This window comes from Caretta caretta, chromosome 1, assembly GCF_965140235.1.
Source record: "Caretta caretta isolate rCarCar2 chromosome 1, rCarCar1.hap1, whole genome shotgun sequence".
In the NCBI taxonomy this organism is placed as follows: Eukaryota; Metazoa; Chordata; order Testudines; family Cheloniidae; genus Caretta; species Caretta caretta.
Window position 1 is genome coordinate 199,275,876 of NC_134206.1, and position 20,390 is coordinate 199,296,265.

The 20,390-nt window shown below is 44.3% G+C and overlaps 1 protein-coding gene across 7 annotated transcripts in view; it reads left to right on the forward strand.

The window, feature by feature from the left end:
* Positions 1–20,390, forward strand: part of CMSS1 (cms1 ribosomal small subunit homolog) — a 368,267-nt gene that overhangs the window by 315,379 nt on the left and 32,498 nt on the right. For 6 of the 7 annotated variants that reach the window (XM_048817164.2, XM_075118568.1, XM_075118593.1 and 3 more), the window contains one exon: positions 18,995–19,101. In XM_048817164.2, the coding sequence (XP_048673121.1) occupies positions 18,995–19,101 (107 nt within the window). Of the gene's footprint in view, positions 1–6,547; positions 6,588–18,994; positions 19,102–20,390 lie in introns of those variants that run through there. The other variant, XM_075118586.1, reaches the window with a different exon arrangement.

Sequence of the window (20,390 nt, forward strand, 5' to 3'; positions counted from 1 at the left end):
ACATTGCCAAAGAACCACAGTAATACATCAGCAGCGCCCCATCAGCTCTCCCCAACCTCCCCGCTCTGAACACCCCCCACTCACCGACAGCCCTGCCAATCAGCGCCTCTCCCTTCCTTCCCGCACCTCCCGATCAGCTGTTTCGTGGCATACAGGAGGCTCTGGAGCGGCGGGGGAGGAGCGAGGGCACTGCAGGCTTGGGAAGGGGTGGGAAGGTATGGGGTGGGGGCAGGGCCTGTGGCAGAGCCAGGGGTTGAGCAGTGAGCACCCCCCGGCACACTGGAAAGTTGGCGCCTGTGGCTGCCTATACAAGGAGCCGCATATTAACTTCTGAAGAGCCACGTGTGGCTCTGGAGCCACAGGTTGGCCACCCCTGAGTTAGATGATTCTTTTCAGTTGATTTATTTTCTGAGTAAAATCATAGTCCCTGGATAGTTGTTGTCATTAAAATTCTGTGGCACTTTTCACAAGACTAGCGGTATTAACCCCTGTGTCCTGTCCAAATTTTAAGGTGGTTATTACATTTGATTCTCAATTCTCCTGTGATTTCAGTTGGATACAGAGCCTTGCTGTTTTAAATGGTGGGTAATATTGCTTGCAGTGTTAAATCTAGTGTTGGAAGCATTTGAGTTCTTTGTAAAGTGGTTCTTGTATATGCAAGAATAGAAGCATCTTGGAATCCATTAGAAAGGCCCTAAATATGTGTGAAATATTTATTTTATTGTTGTTTTAATAAGCACCTGAAACACTTTTAAACAGCTGAGAGCCTCATTTTCCATGTTACCTCAATAAAGCCAAAGTGACTTTCTGGAAATATTTTTTTAAATTACTTATGAGCTGAAAGAACATGCAAAATTTCAGAACAAAGGTAATTTTTGAGAAATTTAAGCAGCTGGGAGATTTGAAAGAGATGAAAGTGCATCTGAACTTTCACTATAGTGTCAATGATTTTAACATTGCCGTGGCAGGTGACAGGTCTGTTTTGTACATCATGGTAAAATATAAAGGCATCTTGAAGCACCAGTTGTTCCAGTGAAGTGCTAGTTATGAGGAAGTTAACAAGAATGGGAAACAGTAAAATGGGCTGTCAGATTCTTAACACTGTATTTGTTGGTTTGTACTTTGACCACCTAGGATTTCAAAACCAGGTAAATAGATACATTTTCTAAAAGCATTTGCCTTCTGTCCCTGTAAAAGAGCATTGTGGTCCCGCTTGCCTCATTATGTCAGAAAGCAGAAGTGAACTACATCAGACCCCTTAGTTGTAGAGGAACACAATCATTCTGGTTAGCATCCGGAGGTAGTGTTGGTTAGAAAGAGGATAACCAGCTATTTTTATCTGTAGCTGCTCTTCCTCCGTCATGTTTGTGCATTTCCTCTTTTTTGTAGTGATACCTTTGGATGCAATATTTTTTTTCAATGTCAAGTAATCAGGACGCTGAATTCTAGTCAGTCTGCAACCTGAGCCTAATTTAAAGCGTTGTAGAGCTAATCTCATATGACACAGGTCCGTATAAGTTATTTCAATGTGATAGGTTAAACATTTCTACCTGTCTGTCACTTGTAGATGGATTCCTTTTTTCTGTTCTGGTTCACTTCCAGTTAGTGAATCAAGGTGAACTCATGACTGGTTTGGAAACATCAGCTCTGGTTGAGGGTGGGGGGTGTTGAAAGAAGAAGCTGGAAAGGGGAGTTGAAGGGGAGGTAATTCTTAGAAATGCTCCATGAAGAATTCTTTGCAGATAGAATATGACAGATATTAATGTCTGCGTACTAAGCGTGGTGGACCATGTCCGAGCAAATCTAAAAATAACATGAAATGTCGCCATCAAGCACTGTTCTTGCCAGCTGAAATGGTAGGGTTTTTAGTTCAAGTTGCCACTAAGCAAAGGAAGAAGGAAACTATGTTGAGCACTGTACCAGCAGACTTGTCCGGCAATTGAGCATCAGTAATTTTTTCTTATGAATTGACCGAGAAGAATATTTACATTCTGTGAGAAATTTTTCTTTATGGAACAAAGTCATGCCTTTATTTGGAACCGATAAGTATAAATCTTTATAGATTGTTCATACAGCCACAGTTTAGGCATAAATTAAATAAAATATCCTGGGAAGGCATTGGGACCATCTTGGTCATTCCTGAACAGGACAGGCTTTCTGCCTGTTTGGTTGGTCAGTCCCCTAATAAGATTGTGCCTATTTCTGCTCAGTCACATATGGCAAGTGCCCATGGGTCTCAGATGTGCATTACAATGCTTTCTTTGGCTACAGACCCACCCTTTCAGAAGCTTCATTGCAGTTAAAGTAAGGGATTCTGGAGTCCATTTGGTATCTCAGGAGGCCCACTGCCCTGAATAAATGGGGAAGCCTGTTCTGGAAAAGGAAAGCCCAGTGCATATGAGTGAGGGAAAGAAAAGATGGACTGGATGGATTGCTGTGGTTGGTGAGAGACGTGGAGAGCGAAACATAGGCAAGAATCAAAGGTAATCCCTGATGTAACCATTGGGCCAGGTTGCTACCTCTGCAGCCAAGGACAGACTGAGCAAAGGTTGACATAGGAGCTAGAACTAAGATGACAAAGTCATTGTAAGGCAAAGCTTCATGTGCCATTGTGAACGGTGCCTACTAGTAATTATTCTTGTAGTTTCCAGCTACTTGCTTTGTTGCTTTTAGGACCCAAGTGCTAAGATATCTGAGTATTTGAATGCATTCTATGTGAGGGGCCCTTTCATGGACCCATGACCAGAAAGGCCCTGAAGAAGTTACTTCCACAAGTTTTACTAAGTTGGAAAATCCTTCGCAGTGCAATAAATTGGAAAAGAAAGATCTGTATTAATTTTTAAAGAAGAGAGGCACTTTGATGAGTCAGTCTGTCTTTCCATGTAGCATCAAAGGTTTCCAGTGAGCTATAATTATTCTGCCCCTTTATGTGATTGAACATTAATTTTTCATTTCCTGTCATTACACTTGCTATCTTAATGCTTTCTAATATTTAACCATGTTTTATTGTCTGAATTTTAACATGTTTTTCTAATCCTTAGCCAAGAGGGAAGCATTTGGGTTGTTTTTTTCCAGTCTTCTTGATTTCTCAGTCGTGCTTCAGTACACTGCTTACTGGGGGGAGAAAGGGAGGGGGAGAAGGAATACAGTCAATGGCTTTGGAACAGTTTGTATAGTGCGGGGTGCTGAGAGCCATTGAACCAAACTGTAAACCCCAGGTACAATGGAAACCACTTCAAGCCAGGAGGTGCTGCCGCATCCCCAGCACCTATGAATACAGACTTTTTGGTTGGGAGGGCAGAAAGGAGGTGGGAATGTTTTGCCATTTGAGTCTTTTCTCTGTCCAATTTACCAGAGATGCTTTGGAAGTGAGGGGAGGAACCACTTTTCTTGTCGCTGATTTTGATGATGTGTTGATCTCTCCTATTATTTATTTTATTTTATTTTATTACTACTACTGCTACTGTAGAATACCCAGTCATAGACCAGGACCCCATTGTGCTTAGGGCTGTACAAACACAGAACAAAAGGATGGTAAAGTGTAGTTTTTCTTTTGTAATAAGTTTGCTTGGCAACCATTTGACCATCAACTAGAATATCACACCATGGAAGTTAAGGACTTCATGTCAGCTGAAGGGAAGAACTCAGATACTCCTTCACCAAAAGCCTAGGCCTCTACCATTTGAATGGAGGGATAACCTGCTTTTGATATTAGCAGTATGGGCCTTTCGCACATATCTGAGTAATTCTGATTCCATTCAACTTCTAACTGAACTAGGATGAGCTAGAAGGTGGTTTTTGTTCCGCAGCAGTTTAATTTAAAGGAGAACTTGACTGAAGCAGTCACACAATGTACGCTTGAAGTAATTTATGGAGAACAGGAAAAGACAAAAATTCAAAGAACTGCATTAACATTAACATTAATTATCCAGTTCACTGAAGAATTAGGTAATTTTAAATGACAGAGGTAAGAAAAAGATGAGAAATTGGTTTATTTATTTATTTATTTATTTTTAATTTTTCCCCAAGTAATCTGAGATTTCAAGCAAGAGCATAGTAGTTGGGGGGTTTTCCCCTGGCTGAAACATTACACAGAGCTAAATATTTCTCTTTTTGCTGGCAGCTCTGGGAAATAAAATTCTTCCTAAATTAATGGGTTTGTTGTAGGTGAGCCTGAGAAGGAGCCAGAATTTACCAATATACTTTGCCAAAGAGCCACAGTAATACGTCAGCAGCCCTGCATCAGCTCTCCCCCAGCGCCTCTCACCTGCTGGCAGCCCTGGCAATCAGTGCCTCCTCCTCCCTCCCCACGCCTCTCGCTCGCCGCAATCAGCTGTTTCACATGTGCAGGAGGCTCAGGTGGGGAGGGGGAGGAATGAGGGCATGGCATGCTCGGGGGAAGGGGCAGGGGCCTTGGGGAAGGGGTGGAGTGGGGGCAGGGCAGGGGGTTGAGCAGTGAGCATCCCCTGACACATTGGAAAGTTAGTGTCTGTAGTTCCAGCTCCGGAGTCAGCGCCTGTGCAAACCTTACCTGGCAAGGAATAGTCAATGAAGTCCAGCCCCACAGCTCCTCTCTGTTTCTCTGCAATGCTCAGTCCCTACCACTGTGTATTCACAGAAGATATTAAGTTCGCTGCTTTGTTAAAGAGTCAGTACATCATAACTTATTAATTTAATTGGGATAAATACCCTTCTCTTTAAACACAGCACTGAAATGGTTTATAGTAAAAGTAAAACAAATTTATTAACAAAAGAGCATGGATTAAATGATATCAAGTGAAAGAGAGAAAGATAGAGCAAATAAAAGGGAAACATGCATCTAAAAGTCTAAATCTTTATCTGGCAAGATACAGTCTTTGTTCAAGATGGTTTCTTTTATCCACAGTCTCCTTTCCAGCTGTTTACTGTCCAGGAGCCATCACTGAGATCAAATGCTTAGTTTCTTTGTCTCTTAAGATCTTCTTATCAGATGTGGAGCTTGCCAAGCCAATTTGTGGCAGCCTCATCAGCGAAGTGCAGAGCCCTCAGACCACCATCAAGTCTGGTCAGAAGGCAGTCACCAGTGATGTGTAACATTATCTGTCTCTGGCCATAGCTGCATGTAGGAACCTCTCGTTGGCTTCAGGTGTGAAGGCCAGCTATACATTGACCCTGGACCACTCAAAATTGGTTCAGAAAGGCCCATGAACAGCATGGGAAGTCAAAACTGGGTACACTCATGGTTGAGTCAATTATAAGAGACTTGTTTCTGATGTCAGCTGAAGACCATTCTTCAAGCCAAACAGACATCACAGAGAAATCTGGGCAGGCAAGAAGGCCCACAGTGGGTGCTTCAACAGCAAGTGTACTGTTGGATGATCAAAAAGGTGTGTGTATTTGATCTTCTTAACCATTCTGGCTGTAGCATCCTTACAATGGATGTGTGCTTATGGTACTGATGTGGGTTGAATCATCCCAGCTATGATGCACATGGGTGAGTGTGGTTGTGTGTCAATCAACTTGATGTGAAATGAATGGAGCCAGACCGGACCACAGTATTCTGCTGCAGAGTAACAGAGGGCTAACCCAGATAATAGGAGAGTTTGAGAGTTTGCTCCTCTAGAAGTGCCAACCAATTTGCTTAGAAGGTTATGCCTCCTTACCTTAGCTGCAATGTCCTCAGGTGATTAAAATATGGGAAAGACCTCTCTAGGGTGCCTCTGAAGTAGACGATGTGGAATTCATGTTTCAAGCGATGAAATTAGGATAAATCACTGTTAATGTCACAATCAGCTGCTGGCAGTCCCTCAGCATTGAGGTGCAGTATTCTCAGGACTAGTCTGATGGCTCGAATATTGAGGGAGGGGAGCGGAATTGCATCAGGAATGTTGGCTAACAAGTGATGACCAAGATTCAGCCCCAGAAAGGACTTTGAATGCAGTCTGCTGATTGGATAATCAGTTTCTCTGGTATAAATTGGGTACTCATGGGGTGCATGACGAGATCACTGATCCATTGCCCCTGTCTCTTAAGATGAAGTCTCGCTCTCTTGTGTATCGTTGTGATGGGGTGTTCTTCCCACATCAGCCCTGAAGGGGTTAAGATGGCTCAGAAGGAGCCAATTAACTATATGGGCCACACCAGGGAGAGAGCTAGGGACTGAAAAAAGCTAATTGATGAAGCCCAGAGTGAGCACAGAGAGGTGGGGCAGGAGAAGACCCAGGGGGAGCGAAAGCCCCCCGATCCTAGCCATGTGGGAAGGGTTTACTCAGAGGAGTTACGGGGAAGAAAGCCTGTGGAAGGCAGAGTAGGAAGAAGCCCAGGGAAAGAGCCATGGGGGTTGAGGCTGTGTATACCTTGGCTGCTGCTGATCCCTGAGCTGGATCCCAGAGTAGTGAGCAGGTCTGGGTTCCTCTAGCAGCCACTTGGAAGTAGTTCAGGAGTGGTGAAGGCGGCATCTGGACAGTTGGTCCAGTGTGATGTCAGTGCCCCAGAAGGGGAGGACTGAATAGTGACGTGGTCAGAGGGCTGAGTCATGAAGAGGGAACACCCGAAGACCCAGAGAGAAGCCAGGGTGCAAGAACCAATGGAAGGAGGCGCCAGACCAGGTGAGAGCTTATCCCCAGACCCAGCCACAAGAAGGTGCCCCAGCAGTGAGTGTATCCTGTTATAGTCCGATAGGGATTTCTTTATCTTACAAGTCAGAAAGGCTTACTGGGGATTCAGTTCCCTGTGTTTCTCTGGGGTGCAAGAACCATTGTTAATTCTCTGTCTCTTGAGTTCAGGAACAAGATATCCTCTACTTGTTTAGCTTGATAGCCTTATTTACTGCTAATATGTAAATTGAGGTAAACCCACATTCCATTGTCTAAGACAGACGTGTTTATCACTTGGGCTAGGCTGTCTTTTCTTAAACATCATGCAGAGGGAAGTCATAACTTCATATATAAGTTAACACCTGCATTTTACAACAATATTAACAACCAGCGTGTTATTGGCTTTCATATGATACCTCACAAGGCATATTTTGTATAAGTATTATTGCAGTGGTGTGAATACAGGGGTGCTTCGGGTCACAAGGAGTCTGTCAGTTCTCGCAGATGTGAGATACAGCTGGTGGTGGTCTGGTACCGAAAGAAAAAGTGAAACAGCACCAAAACCCTTATCAGCACTTTTATTTAGTTATCCAGATCAAAAGCATTACATGAAAATGCAATACCCTTATATGAGAATAAACACCAATATAGTTGTTAGACTGTATCAATAGGAAAATGGATACAGACAACTGTTCCTTTAAATAACAGCATCCATGCAGTAAACTATTCCATCCGTGCATGGACATCAAGTCACTAACGTCATTAGAGGTGCAAGTTTATTAACAAACCGGATTCCGGAACATTGAAAGGGACACTTAGGAACCACAACCGATAATATGAAGGAGGAACTTGTTTTGTCTTTCATTCTGTGGGAGAGGTGCTGCCACATTTACTCACTTTACTCTGTGAGCAGCCCATTAACTTTAAGGTAACTATCCACAGAGTAAGGGTGGCAGAATCTGGCCTTGTGGAATTTGAGTCCACACAACAAAACATTTCTAGCATTGCTAGATCTGGAGTTGACGTGGTGTCACAAACAATGATAGTTTGAAGCCACCTGCTGTATTGCTGGGATATGAATGATTGTTTCCAGAATAGGTGCCAAGTCCAGATGTCATGTAGAATAAGAAATAGTTCATTAAGACATACTCAAACTGGAGACATGTGCATGTAGGACATTTGTTATTATGTTCAGAGCCTGCTCTTCTTTTCATTCCAAGATGAATGAGGACAAGGATTTTGCATCGTAGTGTGGTTTAAAACTCAGACAGGCAGTGAACAGGTGGTGCATTGTTTGTGAGGTTATATCATGGACACCATTTGTTCGGTCGTACATTTATGTAACCAGCAGAGTAGCAGGCTAGATACAAGAGAGAGGGTATTTATGGCTTACTGTTAAAGACCCTCATTCTTTCCTTTTTGGATATGCCAGATTAGGATTTATAAAGAAATGTTTAAAGATAGCTGTCAGTTTTCTTGGCTAGCTGTTCCCTGTGCAGTGCCTATTAGTTACAGTATGTGACAAGTATCCTGAGAAGCAACTGATGCATCATTTGCACAGATACACAAATATATTCCAGTATGGACACGGATGGATTGGATGGTGGGGTTGAACCGTGGGATGGACTGCATTCAAATAACCAGGCCATAGAATACGCTGCAGGGTTACAGCAGGTTGTGTAGAAGTTGGTAACTCTACAAGCTTCCCGTGGGGTGGTGGAACAGAGAGTGAACCTATCACTTGCAAAAGCAGGATGCCTTGTCTGGCTTGTCACTAATGCCGTCTCACTACAGCCAGGGAAGTTGCTCCCCCAAATCCAAACAACACAGTTCTCTTAAAGTGATCCAGTCTCAGGCCTCCATCCAGGTATGCATGTCAAATATGACGAAAATTCAGGGTGTACCAGCATAACTGGGACTCTAAGATCTAAATGAACTTGCTTAACCTGATGAATCTAAAAAATTGTACGTTATCAGACTTAGCTGTTGTCCAAGGCTAGATTACATAGGACTTTATATCTTTCATTGAACTGATATGTCTATTTTTGAACAAACGTCTGTTTGTTTTTGTTATTTTTGAACAAACGTTCTGTTTAAGAGTTTTTAAAATGTAAACTGTGGCCCCTTATTCTGGTCACTCCTCGTGGCCACTAAGGTTTCCCTGAGTTGTGCTATAATAGAATAAGTCCTACAACAAGTGTAGAGATGCCACACTTCCTGTAGACTCTAGATGCAGTCATAGGTTCTGGAACTAGGGGGTGTGGCTTCACCCCCTGGCTTGAAGTGGTTTCCATCATATACGTTTAGTTCAATGGCTCTCAGCACCCCCACTGTATAAATTGTTCCAGCACCAATGGATGCAGGCTGTGGTTTCCTAGGACACTTCATGCTGAGACAGAAACAAAGAAGGCTGAGATAGGGCAGTCACAGACTTCAGCTACACGGAATAGTGGAAAGTTTTGTTACCATATTTTTATACATAACCCTTTATTACAAACAGGAACTATCTTGACACCAGTCTGCTTGTCAGGCAGATACTACATCGGGGTGGGCAAACTTTTTGGCCCGAGGGCCACATCAGGGAATAGAAATTGTATGGCGGGCCATGAATGCTCACAAAATGGGGGTTGGGGATGCGGGCTCTGGAGTGGGGCCAGAAATGAGGAGTTCAGGGTGCCGGAGGGGGATGAGGGCTCGGGGTGGGGGTGCAGGCTCTGGGGTAGGGCTGGGGATAAGGAGTTTGGGGTGTAGAAGAGTACTCCAGGCTGGGACCGAGGAGTTCGAAGGGTAGGAGGGAGATCAGGGCTGGGACAGGAGGTTGAGGTGTGGGAAGGGGTCCAGGCTCTGGGGTGGGGCTAGGGATGAGAGATATGGGGTGCAGGAAGGTGCTCCGGGCTGGGATCGAGGGGTTTGGAGGGCGGGAGGGGGATCAGGGCTGGGGCAGGGGGTTGGGGGAGATGCTCAGGAGTGCAGGCTTTGGGTGGTGCTTACCTCAAGCAGCTCCCGGAAGCAGCGGCGTGTCCCTTCTCCGGTTCCTATGTGGAGGTGCGGCCAGGCGGCTCTGTGCGCTGCCCCGTCCGCAAGCACCGCCCCTGCAGCTCTCATTGGCTGCAGTTCCTGGCCAGTGGGAGCCGCAGGGGTGGCGGTTGGGGCAGCACGCAGAGCAGACCCCCTTGGCTGCCTCTATGCCTGGGATCCGGAGTGGGGCCATGCCACTGCTTCCGGGAGCCGCATGAAGCGACCCTGCTCCCTGGCTGGAGTGCCAGAGCGGCGCAAGCCCCAGACCCTGCTCCCCAGCGGGAATTCGAAGGCCATATTAAAATGGCTGGCGGGCTGTACTTTGCCTACCCCTGTACTACATGGTACCAGCAGTGGAAGGCACGGTGTGCAGGAAGACCCAGTGCAAGAGATAACATTGAAATGGCTGCTACAGAGCCTGTGCAACTGCAAGGAACTTCCTCACTGGCCCTAAGAATCAGGGGAAATGCTGAATATGCCTGGCAAAGGTTCATACGGCAATGTGAACTGTCAATGAAAGGCCCTGTGGCAAATAAACTGGAGGATGAGCAAAAGATTGCCCTGCTCTTAACGGTGGCAGGCACAGAAGCCCTTAGATGTATACAATGAATTCCACACAGATGATAGTGGGGGGAAAGAGGATGGCCTGGAATAGAGAGCTATACAGAGCACATAACAATGGAGTCAAAATAGTTTTGGGAAACTTTAATAGAGGAACAATTACAGAACTGGGAGAGTGCACACTGGCACTTAATACAAGGGGAAAGGATAAAACAAGAGTTTGTGGTGGTACACTGAGGCAAACAACTTGTCTTGGGCCTACACACTTGTGAGGAGCTTGGCCTCTTCAAGAGGCTGTATACTATATAGACATAGAAAGACAACGTAGAACCAGATATGAAAGTGTTAATAGCATCATGTGAAGATGTATTCACAGGAAATGGGTGCTTTCCTGTAAAATACAAGATACAGTTAAATGAAGATGCAGAATTTGTGTAGATTCTTTGAGTCCTGGTCCATAAGGATATTCGCTGTGGGTGCGCATACACTCCATGTGTCTGGTACTGGAAAATTTTTCAGTAGCAGTATCCGTTGGTCCTGGTCCATGCTTGGGCCACCTCCATGCTCTGAAGCAAGAGTATAAGGATTGGCCAACTCCACTTCCTTCTACCACACATGGTCTGAGCTCTTCAGTGTCCACAGCTTCTGCCAGCATTAGTGCTCAAAATTCTGGTTTCTTGGCCTGCCCCTGGGTCTTCCTGGTTAGAGACTCTCATGAGAGCTGTCCGTACTGTTTCAAGGAATTGCACATTCCCTCTAAGTGCGAAACCTGCAGTTCCTTCTCCCCTTGTACTAGACAGCTTCAGGAGATCCAGCTCCCTGTGCACGGACTTCTGCTCCCCCTAAGGATAGAAGGTACCACTCACTTTCTACATGAGCGGTACCACCGCACAAGAAAGACTGTTGAACCGAAGCCTGCACCAGCGGATCCATCTAGAGTTACAAGCTCCTCCCACTCTTCACCTCTTAAGCCTCAATATTCCCTGCTCGAGTACCTGGCGATCTACAGGGATCTGGAATTGATGATTAAGGCTAAGATTTTGTCACACATATTTTTAGTAAAAGTCACAGACAGGTCACGGGCAATAAATAAAAATTCACAGAAGCCTGTGACCTGTCTGTGACTTTTACTAAAAATATGCATGACAAAATGGGGAGCTGTGGGGTCCCCACAGTGCCCGCAGCAGCTGCAGAGGCCCTGGCTTGGAGCTCTGGGAGCCCCCCGCCGCCCATGGGGGCTCAGAGCTCCAGGGTCCCCCACCGCCCATGACTAGGAGCTCAAGGGGCCCCCTCGCCCACAGCAGCTTGAAGCTCCAGGGGGACTCCTGGGGGCAGCAGTGGCCGGGAGCTAAGGGGACCCCACTGCCCGCGGTGGCTTGGAGCTCTGGGGTGGCCCCAAACTGCACTCTGGGATGGCCCCACTCTGCATAGAAGCAATCCAGCTTTGGAATTGGTGTATCTGGCATCAGATCACCTCTCAGCAATGCACCTGTTGGGAATATTGAATGCCTTAGCAGACTGCCTCATCAGGCATATCCATGAGGATCATGAAGGGAAGCTCCACCTAACAGCAGTGCAGAACTTATTCCAACAGTGGGGCTTTCCATTCTGTGGCCTCTGTGGAACCAAAGCAAACAAGAAGTGCCCTGCCTATTGCTTCTGGGCTGTCCAGAAACACGTCTCCGGGGGGATGCTGTTCTGGTATAGTGGTCGGACCCACTCACATACACCTTCCCTCTCATTCCTCTATTATCTCACATCCTCAGGAAGTTCAAACAGAACAAGGCAACAGTAATTCTGAGAGCACCATGGTGGCCGAGACGATTTTGGTTCACCACCATTCTACAGGTGGCCGCTTGCCCTTCCATTCATCTTCAACCATTCCCTAACCTCTTCTCTCAGAATGAAGGCAGGACCAGTCATCCAAACTCGGACTCCCTCCATCTGAGGGAGTCTAGAAAGACTGTGTGCCAGGCAGGTCCAATCCATACTTAACAACAGCAGGAAACCTTCTACAAGAAAGTGCTATGCCACCAAATGGAAGCAGTTCTGCTTATGCTGTCAACACCATAACTTACCTACAGAAGAGTCTGACTGTTTTCTCTCCTTGAAGATGCTGGGCCTTCCCCTCTGTTCATAACAGGTGCATCTGGTAGCCATCAGCACCCTCCATCCCCTGGTGGTTTTCCAGTTTTCCATGCTCAGTTTTCTCCCATCTCATGACAGTCAAGTTCTTGAAAAGTATCATAAGAACATTCTCTCCGATCTTACAACCTACACTTGTTTGAGACCTGAACTTGGTTCTTTTGTCATTTGTGCATCCGGTTTTCAAGCCTGTGGCCTCCTGTTCTCTTCTTTACTTCTCCATTAAAGTGGCCATCCTAATGGCAATCCCCTCTGCAAGGAGGGTGGGGGAGCTTCTGGCCCTCATGGAAGACCAACAGTATTCCACAGGTATAAAGTGACCTTGAGATTGTATCCCAAATTCATCCTGAAGGTCCCCTTGGATTTTCACCTGAACCAGACTGTTAACTTGCCGGTCTTCTACCTGAAACTTCACAATAACAGGGAAGACAGGAAACTCTACTCCCTGGACAACCACAGAGCTCTAGCTTTCTACTTGTAAGAACAAAGCCCTTTAGAAAGTCTCTCAGATGGTTTGTTTCCATTGCTGAGAGAATGGACGGTCAGGCAGTCTCTTCACAAAGATTTTCAAAATCAATTTCCCAGTGCCTTCTCCTTCGCTATGAGCTTATGGAAGCCCCTTCTCCTCAGGGTGTCAGGGCACTCTCAACTGGAGCACAGACTGCCTTGGTGGCATCTCTCTTAAAGATTGGTAGAACAGTGACTTGGGGCTTTACTCACACCTTTCACTAAGTATTATACCTTTGTTGAAGCTTATCTTTGAATGACTCCTTTGGTTCACTAATCGGTGGGGCAACATGCATCCTCACCCCCACCCTCTGTGAGTACTGCTTGGTAGTCACCCACAGTGAATTCCCATAAGGACCAGCATTCAAAGAAGAAAGAAAGATTACTCACCTTGTAGTACCTGGAGTTCTTTGAGATGTTTAGTCCATATGGGTATTCCATTGCCCACCTTCCTTCCCATCCACTTGGATAATCTCTTGATTTGCAGCAGAGTAGGGACTAGAGTTGGTCCGTCTATGCCTCCCATGATACCCTCACTTCAGAGCACAAGGAAGCATAGTATGCAGACACCAACCTATGGACACTGCTACTGAAAATCTGATGGTCTAAGATGCATGGTGCACATGTGCACCCACAGTGAATAGCCCAAAGGGACAACACACCTCGAAGAACTCCAATTTCTAGAAGGTAAATAACATTAATTACATATTGCATGAAAAGTTCCACAAGCCTTAAGAAAGAGGCTAAAAGAACAGCTGTGAAACATGACAATAAATGGTATCATTCGGAGAATAGAAGAACCAACCAATTGGGTTCACTCCTTAATGAAAAGGAGGGGGACAATAGCTGTGTATGGACCCTAAGGAGTGAACAAAAACGTAAAAAGAGAAAAGTTCCACTTGGCCTCAGAAAAGTTAACTGTTGTCTGAGATAGCAGGAGCCAAGTTATTCAGCAAACTAGTTGCTTCATTTGGATTTTGACATATCCCCTCAGATGCTCAGAGCTCCAAGATCTGCACTTTCAACCCACCATTTGGCACAAACTACTTCCCAAGACACTATATTCGGCTCCAGAAGTATTTCCCTGTACAATGAGCCAGATGTGAGAGGAACTAGTAGGTGTGAAAGTCTACACTGATGATGTAATAATTTGGGGGCAGCACTGCCATTGAACATCAGGAACAACTGAAGAAAGTATTGGAAATTGTGAGAGCTCATAACCTTAAGGTGAATATTGCCAATTTCAGACAATGGAAATAACTTACTTGGGAGAGAGACTGACCTCCAAGGGAATCTTGCCCAGTGAATCAAAGATTGGCGCAATACTGAACATACTGAGACCTGAAGATAGAAAGATAATTCAAAGGCTGCTAGGTGTGTTGAATTATGTCAGCAAATACATGTCTACCTTTACCACACACACAAGTCATCTAAGGCATCTCACAAGGTCACCAAATGAGTGTAGATGCCTAATGTGATTTAAAGCACATTCTGACACCATCTCCAGTGCTGCAAATTTTTGACTGACTGAAAGACATTAAACTCTCCACAGACACCTTGAAAGGAGAGCTGGGAATAGTAGTATTTCATTGTCATGGAACTGATTGGTTGCCAGTCTCAAATGCATCTAGGGCTGTGACAGCTGCAGAGAACATATAGGCAGCTGAAGAGAAGCTGAAAGAGAGACAGGAGGTCTGGTGTATGAATGTACAAGATTTCATGACTTTCTTTGTGGTCATAGCTTCAAAGCAGAAACTGGTCACAATCCATTGATTGCAGTACACAAAAAGGGACTTGGAGAAGCATAACCAAGAATACAGTGACTACTTTTGAAATTACAAAAGCATGATATGATCCTGGAGTTCTAACCTGGATGCCACTTAGTAAGGGTAGACACATTGTCAAGATCATATGTTTCATCTGACAATATATAGCCTGATGATCTGGAACAAGCAGTTAACATATATGTGAATATAAGTGTCACATGGTGTATTTTTAGGCTAAAGATAAAATGATGTAAGCAGAGATACAAGTGATAAGTAAAGGAGGGGAAAAACATTTCCCACCTGCCTATTCCCTATCAGTGATCTCAGAAGTGCTCTTGAAGGGAACACGGATCGTGGTTCCCACAGAGATGAGAAGGGAACAGATACATGAGGGGCACCTGGGAATGACCAAATCAAAAAGGGAGAAGTAGAGAAATTTTATTCTGGCCACAGATGAACAGTGACATTGAAAAAATGGTGAGCGGGAGTGGAACATGTCAAAAATATAGATTCTCAGCTGAAAAAAACAATGGTACCATGTGAACAACTTGAGATTCTATGAGACAAAGTTGGAATTCATATATTCATCTTGAAAAGACATGATCACGTATTTATAATGGACTGCTTACCCAATTTCCCAGAAGTAAACACACTTGAAGATACCACAGCAACACCAGTAGTCAGGCATAGTAAATCTGATTTTCACATCATGGAATTTCAAGAACAATAAGAAGTGGCAATGGACCACAGTTCAAGAATAGGGATTTCCTGGACTTTGGTAAAATGTATGGCTTTCATTATGAGACATCTAGTCCCACATATCATGAGATCAGTGGATTATCTGAATGTGGACTATGTATACTGAAGAACTTGATCAAAAAAGCAGGGATGCAAGAGAAGATCCATCTTAGCAGTACTCAGCTACAGCACTACACTGCTGCAATGTGGAAAGTCATCCACTGAACTCTTCTACAACAGACATATAAATACTTGATTATCAGGTATGGGACATTGGAAAGGATGATTAAGAAGTGTTTGATAGTGAGGGGGAGAACTAGGAAAGTACAACCGAACTAATACAATAAAGGACCAAGACACCCGCCACAGTTAAAAAAAAAGGGAGAATTTGGCAAGATGGACACTGGCCAGTCCAAGCTACAGTGATCAAAGAAGAGTCACCTTACTTGTACTCAGTGATCACAGAGGAAAAGGCAAAATCTTACAAAGGAATTGTACGCGTCTGCTCAAGATACCTGAAAACTTGGCCGAGACAAATGAAGTGAGAGCAGACATACTAGCTGAAAACAGTTCACAAACTGTGACCCTGTTGTTAAGCATGAGATTGAACAGCTTGTTACAGGCAAGAATTTGCCTAAAGAGAGTTTGCAATACAGCAGATTGAGATGTGTTAGAGTTGTGTTTAAGCAACCTTAAGATTTAAGTCAGTTTGGGGTGCAGGAAGGGGTATGGGGTGCTGGCTCCAGGAGGAGGCTCAGGGCTGGGGGTTGGGGTGCAGACTCCAGCCAGGTGGCACTTGCCTTGGGCGGCTCCCGGGCGGCGGTGCAGCGGGGCTAAGGCAGGCTTGCTCCCTGCCTGCCCCGGCCCTGTGCCGCTCCCGGAAGGGGCCAACATGCCCCTGTGGCCTCCCGGGGGGGGGGGCAAGTGACTCTGCACGCTGCCCCTCTCTGCAGGCACCGCCCCCGCAGCTCCCATTGGCCGAAGTTCCCCCGCCAATGGGAGCTGCAGCGGTGGTGCTTGCAGGCAGGAGCAGCACTCAGAGGGAGACCCCTACCCTCCCCCAGGGCTATGGGGGCGTGCTGGCCACTTCCAGGAGTGGCGTGGGGCCAGGGCAGGCAGGGAGCAAGCCTGCCTTAGCGGCAGTCCCACTGCACCATTGGACTTTTAGCAGCTAGAGATTGTGGTCAACTAGGAGAGTCTCCAGGATCGACGAGTCAATCACGATTGCCCGGTTGGTGACCACTGTTTTATAGTGTTTTTTAGTTCAGTCAGGAAATTTAAAAAAGGGAAGATGTGCTGTAGACTAAGTCCTCCAGGGAATGGAGAGATGCCACACTTCCTGCAGACTCTAGATACTACCATCAATTTCCTGTGACACCCTTTCTGTTGGGGCAGAAACAGAGAAACCCCGAACAAGGCAGTTGCAGGCTGCGACTACACAGAATAGTAGAAACTTTGGTTACTTCATTTTCGGTACATAGTTCCTGCTCATAATAAAGTGATTATCTTAACAACCCTTTGGGACAAGCAGATCGTTCCCTTGGGCCTTTGACTCAGTGCGCCGGGCAAGAGATGTTTTTCACCACCACCCTAGATCTGCAATATTAGGGTTTTGTTTTGTTCACTTTCCTCCTGGGATTTCAAAATCTCTTGTGATCCTTCATAGGTGGCAAATGAATCCCTGTTCTTTCTTGGCCCACAATTCTGATCTGAATTAAGTTCATTAGCATGTTGATAGATCCCTCTCAGTGAGGGGGCCGTTGCATGTGTGGGAGAGGAAACAAATTTCCTTTTCAGTCCCCATCCTGCTTCTAGAGTGATTACAGTTTTCCATAATCAAATCTGTATCCAATATGATTTAATGACAGATGGTATCCAATCTATTACAGAGTGTTTACTGATTTTTTTCTTCCATTACTAGCTATCAAGCTCACAAACTTTAAACTCAGCAGCTCTCAAAGTCCAGTTTTAGGATACTTACTGTAATTCAAATTCTCCAAAATGTGAGAACTTAGAATGTAATAGTCTCCTGGGATAAATATGTAAAATCATTGATAACCATTATGTCATGTTAGGATTTTCCCATGTGAGTCCAAATTATTGTGTTGATGTGTAGAAATCCATTTATAAAAATGTCCAAACTTCCATTGCAAAACTTTAATGTGCATTGTTGCATCTCTGGAGGAGTGAGGACTATATAGACTTTTTCATTCCAGTGCTTCATTTTTCAATAAATAAATCACTGTGAGTTAGTAAGTACCAAATACAGTTCATTGTCTCTCTCTTTTGTCTCTCTTTATTAATCTCTTGAGTCTGTAAGTACTTATTGCTGGTGGTCACGCAGATTTTACATAATAGTGAATGGGCACGTCTTCTGTAGTTTGATGCTTAAAGTATCATATTGTTCATATTTTTCAAATAAATAGCAAAATCTTTAGATAGGCTACTGCTAAGCTCAGAACGTAGGAGATTTCAACTATTGTCAATACATATTAGGAACAGAAAAAATAAGATCCCCTAAATTATTTGATTCAGAAATTGAATTAGTCACTTTTAATAATTAAAATTGATAGGACGAAGTTTCTGACAATTAGCAGAGGAATAATTATAGATAGTAATTTAGTCTACATCAGAAAGTTTTTTGCAGTTGAATAAAAGCATCTCAACTGCTTTCCTAGGTTAACTTGACATCTGCGTGAAATGGGAGACTAATGTTACCTCTTTGAATGGCCTTTCTTCCCAATGCTTCCCTTAAAATAAAAAAATTTCAGAATGTTCCTTGATCCATATTATTTTTCTCAAAACATCAGCATTTTTAGCTTTCTGGTCATTCTGTTTTAAGTGTGGGAATGATGCTATTCCCTAATCATCACTAATAAGAGTCCCATGGCCTAAAATTATACACACCATTGAATATATATATATCTTTATAGAATAGAACGTGCCACCAAGTTTCACATTCTTACTCTTATAAGTAATTAATACTAATAAAGCAGTTTGGACTTTCAGTCTGAGGTATTTTTTCTCAAAGTGCAAATCTTGTGTCTTGCGTGGGGGGAGGAGTAGCTGACTTCTTCCAAGAGAAATGCCAACAAACCTATCAAGAAAGGGATGTTTTCCCAGCAATCCTATGGTCTAAAAATTATTATTTCCTAGCAGTAGTGTTGTTGCTGGTTTGTTGATCTAGCAGTGCTTTATTAGGATTGGTCCACAACTGAACATAGGAAATCTTGGGCCATGGATCAGGGTCATGCTTTTACTTGTCTTGAAATAAAGCTGAGCTATGTAACTAAACTTGTAGAACTGTAGTTAATAAACAATGAATGAATATGTTTTTGGCATTTTGCTAACTGAGATTGAGATTTCTTGGAGGGGTTGTAAATTACTATTAATAATACTGCAGGTGGCAGGTTATTCACTGAATTCCACAAAGATAGAAAAATAGATTGTCTTATAGAGCAGAGAGGCTTGAAAATATTAAGAGTGACTATGGAAGTAATCTTCAATCACTTGTATTTTGGAACTATGCTACTTGCTGCTGAAGTTGTTTCATGTAAATAAACTGGGCATGATGTTACAGTGACCTTCCTCCCAATAGAAGCTATTATCACTGTTGTTGTACATTTTTCTAATGGAAAGTTGAGAGGTGTGTTTAAAAAAAAACAAAACTGCGTTTTTTCTCAGATCCTTCTGATGATGAAGAAATGGAAAAATCAACTAACGCAAGTAAACCAGCGAAGCCTGACTTGGACTCCAAGTCCAAACCTGCTGCATCAAAGAAAAGAAAACAGGTTGGTAAGATTTATGACTATAGAGATAATAATACATAATGAAATCAGGCTTTTCACCCTAAATAAACGGTGCATTTCTCCACTTACTGTCCTGATCTCTTGCTTAGTACTGCTGTGTTGCCAGCATTATTTGGAAACTATTAGGTTCCAATCTTAAGAAATTTCAATAACTTTAGTCTCATTTTATACAGGTATAGTAGGGCGCAGAGCCCATCTCTTTCCCCAGGCTTGAGTCAGGTGACTGTGCTGTGGTGTAGGGCTAAGTGATGTGCCAGTCTTTTAATGTTGACATTGCCTGAAGAGTCTTATAGTTTATGATTTAAATATTGTACAGCACCCAGAGAGACAACCAGAACCTGCCCTCATTGAAATGGCCCTTAGACTTGAGGGAGGACTGACTGGGTCCCAGGTGATGGACATTTTTAGAGCCCAGTTTTGTAAAATGTTGAGCACCTTCAACTACGACTGAAACCAGCAGGAATTGAGGATGCTCAGCACCTTGCAGGATGTGCTTAATAATAAAAGATCCAGCTGACTAAACTGGCAACTAGGCAGAAAGAAGACTCATCCATAACATACTGTGGAGTTTAAAAGGTCTCCTAGTATTGTTGCCTTCAAAGTATCATACACGAGAGTGAACTGGATGGATATAATGGATTAGGAATGAAATAAGAATCTTTCTGCTTTAGGTCATCAGTTTTCAATTTGGCGCAGGTCAGTAGTAGCTAGAAGTTCTAACTGTATGATGGGTATCCAGTGGGACAGGTGAAGTAAGCTTGTAGTATCATTCCAGCTTGTGATGGACAAGTGTCAGAAACACCATTAGCATTTATTGCCACCTTATTTGGTGGTTTCTGCAGAGGCACCAAGGACTGAATGTGCCATGGACAGAGAACGTCTGTCCACCTCCTGGTCATGATGGGGGCTGTTTGGCTGAGGAATGTGTGGGAGGCTTACACTACCATTGCCCATCCTGTATCTGTGCTGCAGATAAACAGAGGAGTTCAAGGCTGTTAGTACAGCAACTTTTGCCACCACTAACTACAGTTTAACATTTAAAATGAAATAAAAGTCATTGCAAAGAGTAAGCTGCTGTACATGTAGCACTGTCTCCTATTGGATGAAATTAGACTGCTTAACTGTGGCCTAGGACAGCGGTTCTTCAGCGGGTCTGTGAACTCTTTCAGGAGGGCCATCAGGCCCCTCGTCTAAAACCCAAGCCCCATCCCGCAGGGCTGAAGCCAGGACCGCAGAGTTGAAGCCCTGATCCCCGGCGCCCCCCACGGGGC